The following is a 22,369-nucleotide window of genomic DNA, read 5'->3' as shown; positions in this document are numbered from 1 at the left end:
TCCCTCCCCTACTGCGCGTGCGTGCGCCGACACGTGACATTTTTGCGACAGCCATCTAGTGGCCTCGGGCAGGGGCGGCCTTCCAGCGGTGCCAGCGCGGTGTGGAGGAGGCTTGGTCCCGGGCCAAGCGGTTCAGCCGTCAGAAGTTTTTTTTTTTTTGCCCGCTTCTCTCGGGCGCCGCTCTCCCTGCAGCCATGCTGTGCAAGCTGGCGTTAGCAACCTGGTCTGGGTGAGCCAAGGGGAGGCAGGCGGGGATCTGGTTGGGAGAGGCTGGCAATGGGGGTGGCTTTTGAAAGGGTTGGGGGGCGTTGGGGGAAGGCAATCGGGGGAAGGCTTTTTTTTTTTACAGTTCGGGTGCTCCGAGCCCCCCTTCCCCCCGGTCAATGGTGTCCCGCTTTACTCATCTTAAAATCTGGTCACTTTAAGTAAACAACAAGAACCAACTAGAACATTCCCACCAACACTGACAAGGCAAGCCATTATTATATAAAATGACAGCAAACCCTAATTCTTTCAGGTGCTGATGTGTTATCTAGTTTGGCAATGAAAGGTCTGCAAGAAAACAACGAATCTCAGAGAGCAGCCAGGATCTCAAGTTCAACCATGAGCTATAAATATTCTCTTCTATAGGTACCTCCATTAATTTATTAAATAATTATTGGTTCCTTATAGTGAATATTTAAGAATACTTCCTTGGGTCTTAATCAATGCTAGTCTTTACATTTTATCTTTTGGTGCAAGATTAATGTTCTGAAAATGAATGTATTTCACTATATATAACACTATATACCTTCCATAGAATTCCTACAAAATAAATTTCTAAAATGTAATGTAATATTTCTTATTATTAAGGGATTTTCAAATTGAAAGATGTTTTAATTTTTTAACAGCAACGTAATAATTTTCCAAAGCTAAACAACATCATTTGGCATACTGCTATCGGTAGCAAATTTTGGACAATTTTCCACCTGGGTCCTTCTTCAGTTTTTAATGTGCACATAGAACATCTTTAGTTGGGCTGACATGGGATCAACAATTCAATGGTTCCACTTGCTGTTACATCTGTTTGAAAACTGTGATGCACTATGTACAAGAAAGGGTTTTTTGATTATTTTTCTAATAATCCAAATTTCAGAATTAGTTTTTTTTTAATGGATACAACAGTCACTAAATGAATGGTTGCAGTCAAGGACTATCTTTGAATGGTTCAATGAAATAAAGAATGACAGATTCCTATTTTGCCCAAAGAATGGCTAATACCAAAAAATATTGATTATATTTTATTCAACAAATTTTGAATAACCTTTGAACTTACTGGATTTCACTGTGTTTATATAGAAAAGTTTAATGTTTCACTGAAATATGTCTTTCTACAGTGCTTTGTAACTGTCCTATTTAAAAGAAAATTATTATGGGCATTAATTCAACTTCATAAGCTGAGAAATAAGGTACAATATTTTAGGATGTCAATTTTATTTTAAATTATATCCCCATTGTATGGAAACTGACATATGAACAAAGAAAGTGGATGCTTACAGCTAAAATATTTATTTTTCAACATTATAAAAATAGATTTATGGTCCTAAATACCGACTTATCTGCAGAGTTGGTGTTATTACCATGTTTTGAACAAATTACTTATAGACATAAATTAGCAGTAGAAGATTATAATGAAATATATGGCTGCCATTAAAATGCATGAGTAGAATATATGTGTGTGTGTGTGTGTGTCTGTGTGTCTCTTTGTGTGTGTATGTATGTATGTATTTATGTCCTGTGTTTAGTTTTTCCCTTTTCATAATTTTGCTTATTGTTTACTGATATTTTTATTGTAATGTGGTTTGTCAATAAGTCAGCCAGTTTATTGCAGTCTTAGCTAGTAAAGTATGTCTGTGAGTGATCTGTGAGCACCCATAAATATAAGATTTCAATAAATAATATTTCATACAAAATTAAAATACATCTATGAAATAACCTGGTAAGGCCAGGATCAATCTATGTCTAAGTTATGTGATAACATTCTATAAATTACATAAAACGAGATATCATCTAAAATGTGATATTATATCTAAAGCAGTGGTGGGTTTCAAAATTTTTTGGAACCTACTCTGTGGGTGTGGCCTCCTTTGTGGGAGTGGCTTGCCAGCCATGTGACCAGGTGGGTGTGGCTTGCCGGCCATGTGACTGGGTGGGAGTGGCCTGCCAGCCATGTGACCGGGTGGGAGTGGCCTGCCGGCCATGTGACCGGGTGGGAGTGGCCTGCCGGCCATGTGACCAGGTGGGAGTGGCTTGCTGGTCATGTGACTGGGTGGGAGTGGCTTGGCAGTCATGTGACCGGGTGGGAGTGGCCAAGACGATGTCACTGAACTCTTTACCCCAATGGATGATCTACAAAAAGAAGATATAAAAAAGGAAATTTATTATTTTGTGCACTTACTACTTAAATAAGATTAAAATAAGTACACAAAACAATAAAAAAGCTACTTACAGAAGGTAAGTAGCTTACTACTTACTACTTGTATTTCAAAGGGAATAAATACATATTTAATTTTACACATGTTAACAGCTGTTGGAATTGTGTTTGCACAACAGTGTAAAAAACAAAGATATGAAAATGAATAAATATTAGAATACGCAGGAATGAATAAATTGACAATTAAAATCAAGAAGGCTTCAAATTCTTTTTCACGTGGGATTTGTTTTATCAATTGCTAACTAACAGAAACAGCAATTAGAAATCTAAAAGTATGAAAGAAATCACCAATTATGTAAGGAAAGGTCACTAAAATGTATAAGGAAACATTATTAGTACTTGATCATTATTAATGTGTAGATAACTGCAGGACATTACACACCCACACACAAACTCTGAAAATGCACCAAAAAATAACAATTTCCCCCCAAAAGACTGCAGATGAAACCAGCTTTTTTCCATAACCCTAAGAACAGGAAAGACAAAGCCACTGGAATAAAAACCATCAAGGCATTGTGGGAAATTATAAAAGGCAGTGCCAGGAAGCTCACAGAACCAGCAACCACCTCACAGTTACCTAAACAACGAACCAGGTATCACACAGAAACACAGAAAATCTGGCAAAGCTGCCTTGCACCAACTTCGCCTGCCCATAGAAAAGCAGCCACCTTGAGACACATAAACCATGCACCAACCTGTACACTTAAAAGCAACATATTGCATCACAAATAAAACATTTGCAAAAAGGAATACATTTCTTGTAATAAACATTCTATAAACAATAAATAAATAAAAATTCCCTAAAAATAATTAAAAACCACCACGTTCAGAGAACACCAAGGGACCCCATAGTCCTCTCCCTCCTTATCTTTTTCCTTTTTGTCCTATCTTTCTCCTTCTTCCCCCCCAAACCCACTCCCTTGTAGTATTGATGATGTTAACTAGTTTGGTAATGAAATGTCTGTAAGAAAACCACCAAGCTCAGAAAGCAGCAAGGATCCCACTATCCCTCACCTTCTTTTTCTCCCCCTCTTTCTCCTTTTTGTCCTTTCTCCTCCTTCTCCACCCCAACCCCACTCCCTTCCAGCGCTGATGACGTTACCAAACTAGGAGTGCTGGAGAGGAGCTCTCACAGGGCGAAGAGCTTCAGGTGCAATCTATCTACAGCTGTAAATGACTGCAAGCAGCAGCTTCAGGCACCTGTTCGCGACTGACAGTTCCGTTTGGGAGCAGAGGCGGCAGCAGCGGAAGCGGGCACAGCACGGGATGTCCCAGAGCCCAGGCAGTTTTGGAACCTTCGCAGGGCCAGAAACGACTGGAAAACAAGCCCACTGCTGCTTCTGAGTGTGACATCTTCGCTCCGCAAGCGGCAGATGAGCCTGTTGCAAGGCTGTCCCATGCTCCAGCCCGCCTGCTGAGTAGAAGGAGGAGGCGGGGATGCATTTCTGGGCGGCAGGCAGGGTGGAGGTGGGTGCGGTGCTGCCGCACTTGCCCTTGGGGCTTTTCTTACGGGACATGTTGGCTGGCGCTGTTCAGGGCGCCCCGGGTGCCAGATCCTCTAAGCGCAGCTCATTCCCCCTCCCAAGAAGACCGTTTTCTTTTTAAAAATGCCTCTGCAGACATCTTGAAAACCTGCAAGGTTGCTTTGGGAGGGGGCAGACAGGCAGCATTCCCCCCCACTCCATCCCTGGGTGCCTGCAGCCTCGGAGCCTGCAGCAACTTCCACAGTAAAGGCAATTAAGAACTTCTCTCGCTCGTGAGAAGATTTTCTTTACTGTGCAAAGACTTGCTTTAAGGCTGCAGGCTCCGAGGCTGCAGGCACCCAGGGAGGGGGGCAGGGGGAAATGCTGCCCATCTGTCCCCTTCCAAAGCAACCTCGCAAGTTTTCTTTTTTAAAAAGAAAATCCTAAAAAGCCACAAGATCTGGAGAGACAGGCAGCCGGTCTTTATGGGGGGGGGGAATCTCCAGAACCAGGTTGCCCAGCCAGCACCATGAAGAGGTCCATGCGGGCTCCAGCAGTTGCAAAGCAGGTCAGGAGGGGCATAAGTCCCCAAACCCAGCGGGGAGCCTAAGCAAAGGAGAGGGTGGTGAACTGGGTGGAGGAAGGGGGAAACTACTGCTACTGCTGGAGCTGCGTTGCCCTGCTGGGTTCGAGGACTTCTGCCCCTCGTTTTCACTTTTCAGCTGCCGGAGCCCTGCATAGACCTCTTTAGGCAACCTGGCCAGGAGTGATTCCTTCTAGCACCCCAAAGAGGTCTGTGCAGGGCTCCGGTGGCTGGAAAGTACGTCACGAGGAGCAGAAGTCCCTGAACCCTTTCCCACCGAGTGGTGGCTAGGTGCGTGCCAGGTGAGCCCCATTGCCCGGGCCCCGTGGTGCCTGCCACTCACCTTGAAGGCGACACTGCTGCTGCTGAGGGAGGGCTGGTTGGGCAGTGTCCCCCATTGACCGCCCTCTCCTGGGCCGTGCCCATGCCCCTGCCCAGCCCACACACCAAGGAGGAGGAGGAGGAGGCATGTTGCTGGGCAGCAGGCAGGGCATTGCTGAGCAACTTCGTGGAGGTCCTTTGCTGGTGGCCAGGCCACGCTGCACAAGCTATCGCCCCCACCCCCATGCTTTTTGGCAGCCTGGCATCTTGGGCAAGTCCGGGGACCTTGCAAAGGTCTTGCGAGGTCCCCGAACTTGTCAAAGACGCCAGCCGCACCGCGTGAGCTCCCACCCCCGTGTCCATGCTTTTTGGCAGCCTGGCATCTTGGGCAAGTCCGGGGACCTTGCAAAGTCTTGCGAGGTCCCTGAACTTGTCAAAGACACTGGCCGCACCGCAAAGCCACAAAAGGTCACTAGACTCGCTTATAGCTCAGGGCCATGGCAGGCTGCTCCAGATGGCCTGCTGCTGCCCCCCCCCCGCCCCGCACTTAATTGCAGCTTACTTACCTCCTTACTTACCTGTCAGCAGGCAGCAATAGAGAGCCAAGCAGTTAAAAAGTAAGTGGGTTTAGATAGGGTTCTTAGAGGCGGGTGGGGCAGTTGGTGAGTCAGCCAATCAGTGAGCGGTGGGTGGGGCTAGGTTAGTGTGGATGGGCAGGGGGAGCGAGCAATGGAGTGGCTTCCAGGTGGGCAGGGGTGAGTGAGCGAACAAGCGACAGGGCTGGGGCAGGCGTTCCGGAACTTACTTCAGGGTCCGGTGATGAACCGGTTTGTGAGAACCGGTGCAGACCAGCAGCAACCCACCACTGATCTAAAGTTACATAAAATTGTATCATATCAAAAATCAGTGGTGGGATTCAGCCAGTTCGCACCACTTCAGGAGAACTGTTTGTTAACTTTCTGACCAGTTTGGTGAACTGGTTGTTGAAAGAAATCATTCGGTCAGAGAAACGGTTGTTAAATTATTTGAATCCCACCATTGCAAAATACACCTGTCAGGGTCAAGTAGAACTTAACATACTGCTGCACAAAACCTAGTCTTGTGCAATGTAATGAATGACAGTTTTATGCATTCAATTAATAAATGTGTTTTTAAAAGAAAAGAAATACTGAAAAAGTTTTCTTTGGTGCCCTCTAGTGGCTGCCCTCTAGTGATCCGCAGCCATATCTTATAGCCTAGAAAACACTATAGCCCACAAACTAACCAGATAACGAATACACCCACCTATGTTTTTAGAAAACAGGCAAAAAAGCATACAAGTAATAATAAACAAATCAGGCAATAGTTCATAAAGAGTATCACTGTTCCCTAGATGTTTTCTAATGTCTACTCCACAGGCAGGCCGTCATCTTTCTGGCTACATAAGGATATTTCCCAATAAAGCACTGCACAGCAATCACCAAATGTCAGTTTTTAAACTGCTTCTGGCACTTGTGTCAAGCTCAGTGGCATGCTCAAAAATAAATGTCATATTTAGAGCCCACTGCTTTGCAACAATACAGCTTTCCATTTGAATAATGTTTAAAATTAATGAACTTTAAATGTGTTAAGTTTATTTTTATGGTGTAGCAATTTGCCAAGCAGCAAAGGAAGTGTCCGCAGGCACAAATTCTACAACGTATGTTTTAAATTGTCTCATTTAAACAAGTTTGCAGGACTATGAAAAGAAAGAGAAGTCATTTAAAAATTACTGTGGAACTTACTGTCCGCATCATGAAATAATAGTATTTAGTAAACATTGGGATATCTGCCTTGGATCCCGTGAAAGTCACTTCATCATGGCAAAGGTGTCCCAATTTTGAAGACTGGTAAAATCAAGCAATATCTTTTGCAATAAGCTGGCTTTTAAACTCTGGAAACCATGATGTAGAATTAAACGATTCTTGAAATGACATTTGAAAATCAGAGTTAAAGCTGAACATGCCAGCTCCATCACAAACAGTGGCAGTTCTGCTATATTGGCCAGATGTGGGAAACCTGCAGCTCACAGGCTACATTTTGAGGCCCACAGAATTTGGATAGCAAGCCCACCCAAAATAAGGCTTATGTACATAGAAACCTCAGCCTACTATTTCAGTAACATCATGGGCGTTGAATAACAGTGCTGGAACTAGATGTATTTTTTTTGGAAAGCCCATTTTAAATAGAGTTGCCCAGAAGTTTGAGGGAACTAGCCAAGTTTCCGTGATCTTCTTCCTCCTCCCAAATTTACTGAAGTTGCATGAAAAGCAGAGCAGCAATGGAGTCTTCCCAGTAGAGACGCCAGAGCATTTGATGCTAAACAGAAGTGCTTTAGATGTTAATCACAAGTAACAGCAAGAACAAAGAATCTTCTGTCTAGAGAGGTGTCCCTGTCAGATCTTAGCAGAAAAACTACAGAATCCTGTATTATCTCAATGGCGAGTTAATTCATTTCGTATGAGTTTTATTATTTAAAAAAAAGAAAAGCAATGTGCTTTTTCAAAAAAATAAAACAAAATCTCAAAGCACCAACTCAGTTGTTTGCAAGAGGAAAAACTGAATAAAAATTAAAATATAATGTTGCTTTGCAAATGACTAGATATATCCCTAAAGAGCAGTTGCGGTATTATAGACATTCTTACACGGAACATAATCCTCTGTTTCTAAACATGACAGAGCCTAAATGATGAGATGTGCATTATGTCACAATGCAAGTACATTCATAGATGTGTTGTGATTTACAAAGAAAAAGTGCTATAAAACATAGGTGTATATTATTTTATCACTTATCCTGCTTCCCAGCCCCCTTCCTGCAGATGCCAATGGCTCTGCAGGATAAGTTAACAACATAATATATGAAGAAGTTCTGGTCAGTGTTTTAATCCATGAACAACCTTATTAAATCTTCAGACAAATTTCAGCTCATCACCTTCAAACAACTGTCACTGGCAGTGCTTTCACTTTCTAAACCCTTTGAACATTATTTAACATTACAATGAAAAAATAAAACGCTACAATAATACAAACTAAAAAAAATAAAAAATAAAAAATGGAAAGTATAGAAAATAAGAAATAGAGAGAAAAATGGTAAGGAAACAAATAATATAGTAAAGGAGTATATAAATAAATATATAAAATGATTTTCTCCTTCATCACAACAAATAATGTATAAACAATTTAACTTATCACCTTCTCTTAAGTGATGAACAAATGAATCTGTTCCCCATATCTTATATCCTATCTATAAACAAATTCTTAAAACCTCATAGTCCTACCTAGTCAGTAGAAATCCATTAAGAATTACCACAGATAACAACATAGCTATTCTAACCTTGAACAAATAAACCAGCTTTAGATTCCTTGCTTTCACTATTAGCAATCTTGATCTATAATCTCTTCAATTAATGTCCTAGAACTTGATTTTTTAAATTTTATTGATCTAATTATTAAGACATCAGCTGATATTATTTAGATATCCAGTGCAACATCTTTTCTCATATCATTCTTGTTCCTATCATTTTTAAACCCACTTTTAAATCAGTCTCAATCTTGTCTAGTAAAGCTTGTTCCACTTCCATAACATCTTTTAAACAGCCTATGTATAATGGCAGACCCCTTTAAAATTAACCTCTGGGTCTATAATTCTGATATCCTTCAATATGTCTAATATTTTACTCCATTCTGTATTAGTAAATCAAAATTAAGAGTTCTTTGTTTCATTATAATCTTTCATGCCTTCTGATTCCCTCTAATATCTAATCTTCAAAGTGCAACAGCATTTTCCCATAGGAGGGATTCTTATAATTAATATCACAAGCTTATTTCAAATCCATCAGTACCCTTAGCCCATTTGTAACTTTTCAAATCAATATTCTCATCACCCTTTTGCTGTATATTCAAAACAAATTGTCCTTAAATTTATATTTAAATTTTCTTTTGCAAATGATTGAAGAAAACTCACCTGATATTGTAAAAATAATGTCATTCCAAGGGTTCTTAATGGCTGAAGTACAGTTAGAAATATATGAACTCTGTGTCCATAAAGGTACTGGCTGTGGTTTGGGCAAAGATGGTGTTCCCTCATCTCCTAGAGTTCTCAACCCACTGGAAATCACTGTTGCAGTCTATTCATAAGGCGCAACTATCTGGAGTACTTGTGGGTGATCCCAAGTCCTCTCCTTGTCCAGAAAGGAATCCTGAACTGGTCCACTTGCTGATTCTGCATTCTGTTCTAGTTGTTGGCTCCTCTCTTGATGGAGCTGTCTTCAGTTCACCATTTTCCCCTAGGAAGAACTGAATCAAAAGTGACTTCTGATTGCCTTCATTTCTGCCAACCTGAATGCCGTGAGCAAGGAGCAAAATTCCCAACTTGCTCCAAGTTGTACAACACAAATATTTTCCCTACTACTCTACCACAGGCTATTTGAAAGATGGAGTGAAATCTTGTCCCTGAAGTTGACTGAAAAAATGGTTAAATGATGCACCACTGGAGGTAGGTAGGTAGGTAGGTAGGTAGGTAGGTAAGTAGGTAAAAAAGCAGGAAAAATTATTAAAAACATGCAGGATTTGAACAATATATATTTACAAGAGTTATAGCCAAGAGCTATAGCCATTGTGCTATCAGAGCACTCCCATATAGGCTAGGCCTAAAGAAGGCTTTATTTATTTATTTATTTATTTATGATTGATTGATTGATTGATTGATTGACTTTAGAGACTGCCTGGACTTAGATAACTCTGGACAGTTCACACAAAAAGGAAGAAACAATAAAATAGAAAAACAAATCATACACCTTCAGAAAATGGGGGATGGAGCCACCATACACATCAAGCAAAAGAAACATTCAGGGTTCGGAACCATCCTACTCCAGGCCTGTTGCTGGAGTGGTAATTGTACAGATCTCAGGGTAGAGGGGATTACTATTTGAAAGGGCAGGCCCCACAAAAACTGAGAGAAACAAGGCAGTAAGAAAATATTTTTTTAGCTGCTTGTTGTATCTGCATGAATGTGCATTTTGACACTTTGAAATATATATGTCTGAATGCATATAAATATATACATAAATATATGCACACATATCTGCACACATCAAAATATCTATCTCCAAGAAGACCCACCCAAGGGAAGGTAAGAGATTTTCTAGAAAAGTGGCACAGGGTACAGTAGCCTGCAATCTGAACAAAATCCTTTGCAATCTATTACTAAAGCATTTCATTGCTAGTATTTTGACCCACAGTTTTGATTTTGTTTCAACTTAATCATATACTGTTTATTTAACAAATCAGGAGACACTGTGCCATACTCTTTCCTATTTTGATCCTCTTTTCCTCCAAATTCATTTTTACCCTACCTTATTATTTATATAAAATTCCTGAAAAGAATAATCAGAGGTTCTGGCACATATTTATTAGCAATAATATATTCTGAATCCTGGCATGATCTGTACCAGTGTTTCTCATCCTTGGCAGCTTGAAGGCGTGTGGACTCCTGGAATTCTTCAGCCAACTCCCATTGTGGGAGTTCAGGTTTCTTGCCAAGGTTGAGAAACACTGATCTACACAATCAAAGTTTAGCAAAGTTAAACTGCCTGCTTATGTTCTTTGGCTCTTTCTCTTGGCCATCTTGCATGAAGTATCTGATCTGATAAGTCCTGATAGAATCATCTTTGCTGGTAAGGTCAAAGGAGAAGGGAGAAGCAAAGGGCACAGCGGGAACTCGGGTTAGGGTTCCCCAGGCACATGGAAGACCAACAGACTAAAAGATAGAACTCCAAATTCAGAAGAGAAGAAAGCAAAAGTAAACCACTGGTTTTCCTACCTAGAGAGGTGTATAACAACATGGCTATAATGTTTGGACAACTGTATCCATGCTAAGCATTATAATAGGCCTATATGTGATTAAAAGGAAGGAGAGACCCTCCCCCTAGCAATAGCAATAGCAATAGCAATAGCAGTTAGACTTATATACCGCTTCATAGGGCTTTCAGCCCCCTCTAAGCGGTTTATAGAGTCAGCATATTGCCCCCAACAACAATCCGGGTCCTCATTTTACCCACCTCGGAAGGATGGAAGGTTGAGTCAACCCTGAGCCGGTGAGATTTGAACAGCCGAACTGCAGAACTGCAGTCAGCTGAAGTAGCCTGCAGTGCTGCATTTAACCATTGCACCACCTCGGCATTATGTACCTATCTGAAACTGCCCTCACTCCAAGATTTGCATAGAGTATTGCTGTTCAGAGAAAACCCGAAATTCCTGTCTTTAACTTGATGTGTTTGGCAAGATCCTTTTAGAAAAAACAAACCGCAAATGAAAATACTGGAATGATTGAGTTTGGGTCCGTTATGTTTTCATAAGAAAATGAAAATCTAGCAAAAAGACTAAGAAATTGCTTGCATTGGGGCAAGGTGATTTATGCTTTCCCTTTGGACTGTTTGACAGCTAGTCTTGCCCTACCAATAGAAATTGGCAAGGTTTATTTTTCATTTGAAGATGAGAAAGCTGTTAATCAGCTTCTTTATTGCAGCATTGCCTAGGAGTCTTCTCCAAATACATTTCCCACAAGAATACTTGAGTATCCTGTTAAGTTGTCATATAATGTCTCTGCCTTCCGTTCTTAGTCAGCCTTCACCATTGTGAATGTAACATTGAATTGTAATAAAAGACTCCTATAAGCCAAACTTTCTCAATCATGTGCACTGTAGATGTGAACATCCATTTTCCTCACTTGCTCTTTCACAAATACACGTACAGACCCTTCCCCCTCCCTCTCCCACAAATGATTAGGTTTGGGAAGAAAGCCCCCAAGATCCTGGTCAAAATTGTTGGTTCTTCACTGCTCATGAACTTATTTGCAATAGGCTCCTTGTCAGTTAACAAAACTGAAATATCCCCATCCACTCAACTCCCTCAATGATCCTGCTTAAAGAGTACCTTTCCTATTGCCAGATAGGAGTTAGTAGGTCCAGACTCTGAGTTGGCAGAGAAGAAAGAAACAGCCTATTTTGTGCAACCAGGTTTGTGAGACCATGCAAGGCATTAAATGATCAGTTACTGGTTTTATGCCAATATAATTGTGATTTTTATTGAATTTTCTGCCCCAGGCACCAACCTCCCTTAGCATATATCTAATGTCGTCCTATTTTATCTATATATCTAACTTCTGAGACAGTTTAGTGAAAATGACTTCATGGTTGAAAGAAGAATATAACTAAGGATTTTCTGGGCCAGGTCCATCAACTATATATACCCCATTGATTCTTAATCTCACATCATGCTTCATGTGGTTTGCAAGAATTTAGGAGGAAGAAAATGCTTTCTGGTTTGGCTTGTTGCATTGATATTCTGAAGTACCTGCACACATGATAACATCAGAAGCAATAAACTTGATTTGTTTTACAGTCTTCTTTGCAAATTGGCTTTTCATGAGGCACAAAAATGGCACAGGCCTTTATAGGCATGGCTATTTAGTTTCTAGAGCCTTTCATGATTACATTTGAGGAAACTGATATCAAAAGCAATAGAAGTATTTTCTCCATATTACAGCTTATGCTACTATAGCTTCTTTCTCCTGTGATTGTCCATCAATAAAAAAACTGGTTCTGGTGGCTCCAGAGATCAGATTGGCCTTGACTCTGTGGGTCTTCAGTAAGACTTAGGAGATTCAGTTCTGGGCTGAAGCCTGAGGCCCCATATACGTGAAGAAATCCGTTTACTGGTTGTACTAATCAATATTTTTGTAATTTCTCTTGCTGCTTTGGGCCTTATGTTTTTGTATATGTATATGTGTTTTTGCTTGATTTAATTTGCTATTTGGATGGATGCATGGATGGGGTGGGTGGCTGGCTGGCTGGCTGGCTGGCTGGCTGGCTGGCTGGCTGGGTGGCTGGCTGGCTGGCTGGCTGGCTGGCTGGCTGGGTGGGTGGCTGGCTGGCTGGCTGGCTGGGTGGGTGGGTGGGTGGCTGGGTGGGTGGGTGGGTGGCTGGGTGGGTGGGTGGGTGGGTAAGTAGGTAGGGAGATTGGGAGACAGACAGTCACACATCTTTAGGAAAACTCATCAAAGCATGACTAGATTTCTGTAAATTGCTGTGAGATTTAGTGAACCTGTGTTTCTTTAGTCATTCACTGTTTTCCAATATGGCAGTGATTAGATTGTTGGACTAAGGCTAAGCCACTCACATAATTGTAGATCCAATGTTTTGGCCCAAAGCACTTTACAGAGTGCTAATATGATAAAAATAGATGTCTTTTAAGGAATTTCCAAAGGTTGTGAAGCAGGCTAAAATCAAAAAGCAGTAGTGTACATAAATAAATATAAAATATGCAATGTTTTCCTTTTAGAAGGAAAAGATTGATCACTTGTACAGTGTGTGTATAGTTCTAACTTTTCATTTTTAAATTAGTCATCTCTTGACTAAACTCTAATTAATCCAGGCATTCTGATTTTGGGATGCCAATCTTTCTTTTGAATGAAAGAAATAGGAAACAAAGTTTAACTTCCCCACCTTACAGAATGATGAAATCAAGCTCTGAGAAAATATATCTGGAATTCTGAAAGCACTACCAGCATCTCAGGAGGAAAAAAAAGAGAGAAAATTCAGTCATCTAGATTCAAGAATTGCATCAAATTCATCTCTATTTTCAACAGGCAGCAACTTGAAGATGTATCTATTAGACTGGATATTCTGAAGAAGACCCAATGGCATCTGAAAGGGAATACATATTCAAAAGGAGCAGGACTTGATTGCAAGCTGCTTAGACTGCCATCTTGCGTGACCCGTCAAAAGCGCGTTCCACAAAAGCGCGGTCGACGAAATCACGTATGTGACGTCATCACAACGCGACGAAAAAGATCGAAAAATTGAAATAAAAATTAAATTACAGCAAGCCGATTCACATAAAGGTAAGGGTTAGGTTAAGGGTTAGGGTTAGGGTTAGGTTAAGGGTTAGGGTTAGGGTTAGAGTGTTAGCGTTACGTTTAGCGTTAGGTTAAGGGTTAGCGTTAGGTTTTTCGTTACGTTAAGGGTTAGGTTTAGGGTTAGGTTTAGGGTTAGGTTTAGGGTTAGGTTAAGGGTTAGGTTTAGGGTTAAGTTTAGGGTTAGGTTTGGGTGGGTTAGGGGAAGGTTTTAGCTTTATTTTTACATTTTTCCATCTTTTTCAATCTTTTTCGTCGCGCTGTGATGACGTCACATACGCGCTTTCGTCGACCACGATTTTGTCATCCGCGGTTTTGTGGTAGAACCGCCATCTTGATGTTTTTTACATCTCTCTCCATGAATGCCATTGGAGAAAATTTGTACAACTTATCTACACTTTCAGAAATTTTATTTTAATGTAAACAACATTTTAAAAAGAATCCTGAAGTAAAATCTCATTCAAGCACAACAGACTACAAAACTTTATAGATTTTAGATCAGTGTTTCTCAACCTTGGCAACTTGAAGATGTCCGGGTTTCAACTCCCAGAATTCCCCAGCCAGCATTCGCTGGCTGGGGAATTCTGGGAGTTGAAATCCGGACATCTTCAAGTTGCCAAGGTTGAGAAACACTGTTTTAGATAGATAGACACACAGGATCCAGAAAAAACTGAAGGACACTTAGATATATTAATATCATTGTGTTTATACCTAGGAGCTTATTCTGGGTAATGGGATAAAGAGAAACACATTTGCATTTTCTGAGGAATGTATTAATTTTCTAAAACAATAATTAAACATAAACAGAAATGTCAAACTATTTACTAGGGGCATTAACCTATTTTGTACTCATTGCAGTGACCGCAAAGTCTGATCACCACAATGATCCCTACTCAGATGGGTGGAATTATTCAATCCATTTTTCATGCTTATGCTCTTAATTATGGGAAGATTTCCTTTTATTAATAAACTATCAATTTAATCCTACATTCTTTGCAAGATATCACCAATTTCCTTGCCACCATTACCTTTTTTTTTTGTATTTTTTAATTTTCTATTATTTTCCTCTGTCTTTGTATCTTGTCTTGTCAGTTCCTCTACTGATTCCTTCCTTTTCCCTTTCCTCTCCTCCCCTTCTCTTCTGTCTCCTCCCCTCCCCTTTCCTCACAAAAAGTTCTGAATAGATACCATACTGGCCTATTGTGGTACTGTGTGCCCATTACTGCACACATCACTGCATTCCAGATAAGCTGTAGCTTCCAGGAGGTCTTTAAGAGAAGTCCCATGTAGCTAGACAGGACATTCTCTTTGGAAGAAAATCCTTTTGGTAACCCACGGATCTCTCTTCCTACCCTGAAGGCTATTTCCTTGTACAAAATAGCAGAGCTGACCGTGTAGGACAGGGAGGGTATCAAGGAACATGGCTTTGGAACTGAAGATAAGTGAACCGAAGTTTTATTAATTTTCTGTCTTCTTCTAGTCAGAAAGAGAACAGAGGTTACCTTGCCAATGCCCCAATAATCTCATCTGGAAAGGAGCAATCAGCCAAAGTGTGTCACTGTCCCGGGGAAGCATTAATTATCTTCAGCATGTGTAAAAGCACACAGAGAAGATCTAAACATTTCATATGCCAACGTGCACCCACAGAGATGTTACAGAGACTTGGGGAATTGCACAAGGTTTTATAATGTAAATTGTAAGTTCTTGATTCCATTTTCATTCATATACTATGTTGCTTTTATTCAGTATGATAGCGATTTAATCACAATGAAGATATACATTTTTTGGGGAATAGAGTTGTTTCCTTAAAAAATACAAGTAGAATAGATAAAATGATTATTTCACTAATTAAAATGATAATATGGTCCTTGATCTGTTAAATGAACATGTATCTTGTAAAATGTATATATCTTCCAAACCTCACAGAGCATATTACCTTAGAATTTAGAGGTATAGAGGAAAATAATATACTATTATTTTCAGTAGTATAAAAAAGTACAGCCATTTTGAAAGCTCGCACGCTAAGTAACCACGTAAAGAGTGTAGCTGAGACACAAAGAGCACAATTGCCTGCAATTACTGGGGACAGGGATACATGTTTCATTTATTTACTCACTTTATACACAAACACCATTCTTTATCCAGTTTCCAGAGTATTGTACTTTATAACTAGAATTTTAGTAGCAGATTTCAGTTTAAATCTCAGAAGTGATAAAACTGGAGAGACAGAAAATGCTCAAAATATGAGCAAAAATTCTGTAAGGAAGACCCATATATGAAATCTCAGCATTAATGAAAAATTTTCACCTCCATTCACCACATATATCACATTACATGCCAGGAACATCTGAAAGGGATCTTCCCACCAATGATTACAGCATGCTGGAGATATGGGCGGGAGGGGGAGGAGAAGGAGGTTTGTATGTCATACTTAGCTAGAATCATTCGTTCAGATAGAAATCAAATAAATAAACCAAATAAACAAAATAGTTTAACCATGTTTTGATAAAACCACTGTTGGCTGAGTTTACATCACACACTGTCATGGTTTATTTGTTTCTGAATAATGGATTGTGTGAATTCAGATACAATGTTGTAATTAAAAATATAACTAGATCCCAAGCACTCTTAAGCTTTATAATTACAACATTGTGTCTGAATTCACATAATATGTAAGTCCGAAGCAAACAAACCATGACTTAGTATGTGATGTAAATTCATCTATCAGTGATTTTATCAAAACTTGGTTAAACTGTTTATTTTGTTTATTTGATTTCTATAGCCCTCTATCTCAACAAATGACTCTAACTAAGTATGATGTACAAATTGCGTCTCAGAGCACAGACACAATTCTTGCAGAATTGGAGTAAAATGTTTCCATCTAGTGGTTGTGTTTCAACTGAAGCCAAGCTTTCAATCACTCTTCAAAGATATATAATATAGAAAACTTATAACATCACTACAGATACTGTTATGAATAATGTAACTCTATTTAATATGCTTTTGAGAGACAGCTGCTATGTAGTTATAACTACATATAGTTATTATAGCAGTAATCCTAAATGCCATCAATTGTCCAGGACATTTCTGTTCAGGAAAAGCCACAGCTGGGTATCAGCTCCATTTCAAAAAGACCACCTAAGCTTCTGATAACATCGTTTTCCAGAAGCACTTCCAAAGTATGAATCCAATCATTTAGCAGTCTATAACCCCCATATACAAACAATCTCCCAATCTAAATAGACCAATTAATGAGAGCAAGGAATAGGTAATCTCCAGATCCTTTGGACAAGAAGGCAGGACAAGAAGTAACTGATATGGTAGAAACTTATCAAGGAGAGACCCAACATAGAATTAAGGAGAAATTTCCTGACAGTGAAAATAATCCATCACTGGAATGCTTGCTTTCAGAAGTTGTGGTGCTCCCTCACTGGAGGCTTTTAAGAAGACACTGGAAAACTATTTGATTAAAAGATATAGTATGTCATGTTTGAACAAGGGATTGAACTAGAAGACCTCCAAAATCCCTTCCAACTCTGTTATTCTGTTACTTATTGGATATAGATCCAAAACTGATCAAAACACAGCACAAAACATAATATTAACTTCTGGAATCAGGCCATTAAGTAGAAACAGAACCACCGAAACATCAGGCTTACTCAATTTAAAGAATCTAGTGATAAAGATATCTTGATTCTAGAATCTACAACATGATGTTCCAAAGTGCCAATGGTTCTTGGGGCTCAGAAGGTTCTTAACCCTGCCTGATTTTTTTTTAAAAAAAATGTTTAATTTTAAGATGGGAAATTGGCATGGTGCATAATATAAAGCAACTCTCCAGTATGATTTTTTTCCCAAGAATGCTTCTAGGTCTCATGCAGCAGTCCATGTTTTTGAAAAAATACCCGCCTACCTAGAAAAAAAAAGAAAGAGAGCCTATCATTGTTCAGCCATTACTCAATTCCAAGTGGGGATAATTGCATGTTACTATTGTTTATTCCAATTCCCAAGTAAAGTCTTATTTCTAGTTATACAATCCCTTTTCCAGTCACTCGGTATTCCCATCTCTCATAACGAATAATGTATGGTACTTCTGCCTAACTGGATATTTCTAGCTATAAAAAGGATAATGAAGTGTGTGCTGTGATAATCCAAATATTTCAAAGTATCTTGTCCACACTTATGGGTTTTATTTGCAATCCTAATTGTTTCATTTCAAAGATTGTTAATTTTTCTATTCCATGTCCAAGATTCATGATTCATTGCAAATGTTTATTTGCAAACATTTAATGTGCTTCTGAAAGCTCTTAAACTTCTTCCAATTTGCCAAACTGACATGGATGATTCTCTAAGGATGCAATGGTGACTGAAGTATTGATCTGCTATCATTACTATAGATTAGACACCAAGGCATTTTTGTGAGTCCACATTTCACCAATTGTCACAATTCTTCAGTGACAGAGTTTGCTGGAAGAACAAGGTGTCTCAGCGTTATCCAGCCAGAATACATGCTTGTGATCCCGTGGGTTAATTGCTCAAGTAATGCCTGTAATCCAAACTCCTAGACTTCATCAGAGGTGCCACCAACATCAGTCAAACTTTCACCAAAGCCTTCAAAAATCTTTACATTCCCTCACCATGGGGAGTGTCCACTTTTAAACCATTATTTTCTCCCCGATAAAGAATGACAAGTGTGATCTGCCATATAGGTAGCTTGATGAAATCTGGAATAGTTCTATGGTTCAGATTCAAATGCAAAAAGTAGCCAGCTTTGCCCTGACCATTTTATAACTATGATCTGCAAAAAAATAAATAAATAAATAAATTCCCCAAGGATAAAAAAGCAACTGCAGTAGATATCTAAGTAGATATCTGAAGTTAGCATTCTCCTCCTTAGAAAAGATGAGTGAGTACTTAGTAGTTAGAAACAAGCATATGATATTCTAGAAACCTCAGTTTCAGCATAAAGAGAAAATTGTTACTCTCAGTTGAACTAATTCGTGTGAAATAAAATGCACAAATATTGCCATAACTACCGTGTGACACTTTGCTACCCTTTACAATATGTATCCACTTCCTGTGTGAACTTTATTTCCTACCATAAGACAATTTTCTACTTGGAAAAAATAGTAAATGAAATGGCATTGTCCGGACAAGGTCAATACTGAGAATCCCCAAGGGCAATAATGGAGAGAGTTACACACTGCACAATCCTATATGTGTTACTTGAAAGTAAATCCCAATAAGTTTAATGAAATTTATATCCAAGAAAAATACGAATAAGATAAGAACATCTGTGACCAAATAGTGGTATTAATGTCAATGAAATAGAACCAGGTTTGATTGGACTGTGCCCAGCAAATGGCCAGAGACATATCTGATCTTCAGCTAGTGGTTTAAAAACTGTACTAATCTAAGTGTTGACTGCCATAAAACACATGGAGAAAACAAAGTTTGAGCTGCAGATAAAACTAAATCTATTATAGCATAAAGTTATGTTATTGTAAGTTTTTTGATACCATCAAGGATTGTGCTAGTACCTAAAATTATGTGTAAATTAGGACACACCCTATCAATATTAAAGATAATTAAAAGTTTGCACTCTTTGCTAGTATTCAAGGAAAGGCCACAACACTACCTCACTAATATTGATGATAAGGCATCTAACAATAGTCAACATTTTGGGTTATACCCAAATTCTGTTTGCTGCGCAAAGTATTGGCCTTTGAAATGTATTTCTGCTCCAGAGAAATTCTATTGCGCCAGGAGGAAACAGCCATTATTAATAAACTATTAATAGTTTATCAAGCATTATTTTTTAAAATATTAAAATAAATAACATCGACTAACTTGCTAACTGGACAGAAATAATTCCACCCCTCTTCATTTTGCTTTCCTACAACTAGGCTGCACTGGTGTTTCAGTCCAAGTTTCGACTCCATTGTAAGACGCCTAATTCTCACCCTGGACTTGCTGCTCAGCCTTGAGCAGAGAGCTCCTAGGATCACTGCAATTAGCTCATTATAGGGTTGGTTTATTATCCTGCATCTGTCAAAAGACTCCCTTCTGGTCTATGTTAAAGATGCTCCCATGCCAAAGGCAGTTTGTGCTGGGAGCAAGAGGTTGAATTTTTCTACACAACTTCTGCACCCCTAGCTCAGGCTGCTGCTCTTGCTTGTACTGGTGACTTCTGAACTGCTCCATTTCCCCCTTTCAGCCCCCATCCTCTCCCACAGAATCCCCAGTTAAAAGCATGCCCTTGCTATCATCCCTTATTGATTAAACAACAACAAATACAACATCAATGCTTCTCTTTGCTGCTGAGGACAAGAAATGAAGTGCTGTTTCTTTAATCGGCAAAAGCATGCAATTAAGAGCATACCTTTAATTTAGTGTTGGGATAGCTCACTTGCACCCTGGCAGTTGTCTTATTGGAGAGGGCAGCCTGCCTCAGATCCTCTAGCACTGAAATTATATCATCCAGCACGCATTTCTTATCCTGATTTCTCAACACACACAGATGGGAAAAAGTATAATTATAGCCTTTGTGGTTCACCTTCATTTCCAGCACGGTTCGGTGGATCTGCAGCAGCCCTTCAGCCTGGTGCAAAATATTGCCCCCGGGCTTGGCGAGGAAGATCACCCGGCCATACCTTCCCGGGGTGTGCAAGTCCGAATAGAGATGGCTTTTGGAGCGGTCGAGGGGGAAAAGGCTGTTGGCCAAGCTCCTCTCGATCTTGGCCAAGCTGTGACTCGGGGCCACTAGGAGCTCCAGGTCCATTTCAGGCTGGAAGCGGTTGACGACGCTGAAGCCAAAGATGATGGTCAAGACTGCGGGCACGGTGAGGAAGAAGACAGGGTGCCGGCTGACGAACAAGCCCAGTTGGTGGCAGAACGACCGGAGCCCTCTGTGGATCACCTGCCGCAGCATCCTCCTCCTCCTCCCGAGCCAGCTTGCGGATGCTCCCGGCCGTCTTCTTCGAAAGCACGGGGGACATCGGGAGCTAAGTGGCCTGACGAGCCCCGCTGCCTGCCTCGGACTTTCGCGCTCACCCGCTCGCTCGCCCGCCGGCTCTTCCTTCCTTCCTCTCCCTCTACTACCCGCTTAAAACACTGCAGCAAGTTGCAGCAAGATGACCAAATATTGATCAATGGGGGGGGGGTGAGCGCGTGCGGGGCTACGGGGTGAAGGGGGGGCAGAGGAGGGGGTTCCCTCGGGCTTCCCTCTCCCCCCTCCCCTTCACAGCCTTTCAGCCCCGCTTCACTCGCGATCCTCCGGAGGCAGCTCCGAGCTGCTGCTGCGGCGGCGCCAAGGCCCCCTTGTCCTCACCCCCAGCTTCTTCCGCGCTCGTGCAAAGCCCTCCGAAGCGAGGTGGGCGGCGGCATTTCAGGAGTGCCGCGGAGCTCTCGGCTGCTTTGAAGTTTAAGCGCCGGGCGAGCCGGCGAGGCTCCTGGAGGGAGCAGCAGGAGGAGGAGGAGGAGGCTGCGCCTGACCCTGCCTTTCCCTTAAAAAGGAGGCGCGGGAACCCCCTGCCTACCTGAGGGTAGCCCGGCCTCTTTGGCTGTCGGGCGGACGGGAAGCAACCGACCAGGAAGGCGGGAACGGGAAAGAAAGATGAGGCTGCGGCGTAACCCAGCCGGCTCATTGTCTCTCGCGCCCGCCCTTCTTCTGGCGGGAGCGATGCAGCGCCCGAGAGCTGCGGTTGCGGCTCCGGCTCGGCTTCGGGAAGGCACCGCCGCCGCCTTCGGGCTTGACTACTGTAAGGAGCTGAGGGTGGAACTGCCCTTGATCCTCTGCTGAAGTGCTCTTGCTTCTTGCCTTCAAGTGCCAGGTACGTGGCCGACGATCTTCCAGGAGAACTGGCTGCCCAGAGGCTTCCAGGTTCAAGGCAGAGCGCTCCTTACTGACTCAGCCAAGAGCCTCCTGTCTCTCCTACCTGCCCACCTCATGCCAGCTGCTGGTCCATCAAAAGATCTGCTCGGGAATCCATCTTTGAAGGCTTTTCAGCAGCTTTGCACCAATGCCCTGAGGAGGACATCTCTCTCTCTCTCTCTCTCTCTCTCTCTCTCTCTCTCTCTCTCTCTCTCTCTCTCTCTCTCTCTCTCTCTCTCTCTCTCTCTCTCTCTCTCTCTCTCTCTCTCTCTCTCTCTCTCTCTCTCTCTCTCTCTCTCTCTCTCTCTCTCTCTCTCTCTCTCTCTCTCTCTCTCCCTCCCTCCCTCCCTCTCTCTCTCTCTCTCTCTCTCTCTCACACACACACACACACACACACCAAGCACCATGCACAAAATCAGACACTAGAATGCAAAATACATCTTTTTTTCTGTGACTGCAATCTTTCTTTCTTTCTTTCTTTCTTTCTTTCTTTCTTTCTTTCTTTCTTTCTTTCTTTGCCATTATTCTATTCTTTGGCTTTTTCAATTTGAAACATCTTTTTCTAATTTTTTTTACTATAGGCTATTTCAAGAATTTCAAGACTTTTTATAACAGTAGCATCCGGAGTTGGTCAGAATTAGGTACACTCAAACACTCCTACCATCACATCAGGTCTAAACCAAAAATCGGTCACACTGTTTACCAATACATTTAAATTTCACAA

The 22,369-nt window shown here is 41.1% G+C and overlaps 1 protein-coding gene across 2 annotated transcripts in view; it reads right to left on the bottom strand.

Moving 5' to 3' along the window:
* PTCHD4 (patched domain containing 4) overlaps positions 1-20,835 on the bottom strand; it is a 73,840-nt gene extending 53,005 nt beyond the window's left edge. Inside the window, exon 1 of one of the 2 annotated variants that reach the window (XM_087716728.1) lies at positions 20,155-20,835. In XM_087716728.1, coding sequence (XP_087572854.1) covers positions 20,155-20,703 — 549 coding nt within the window. In that variant the 5' untranslated portion in view covers positions 20,704-20,835. The remainder of the gene's footprint in view (positions 1-20,154) is intronic. The other variant, XM_087716729.1, reaches the window with a different exon arrangement.
* Positions 20,836-22,369: the final 1,534 nt, after the last annotated feature.

The sequence above is a fragment of the Thamnophis sirtalis genome, unplaced genomic scaffold (genome assembly GCF_051295495.1).
Source record: "Thamnophis sirtalis isolate CommonGarterSnake01/CBP01778 unplaced genomic scaffold, rThaSir2_p1.2 scaffold_5, whole genome shotgun sequence".
NCBI classification, from domain to species: domain Eukaryota; kingdom Metazoa; phylum Chordata; class Lepidosauria; order Squamata; family Natricidae; genus Thamnophis; species Thamnophis sirtalis.
Note: the sequence above shows the minus strand (reverse complement) of the source record. Positions and strands in the feature narration are given on the sequence as shown.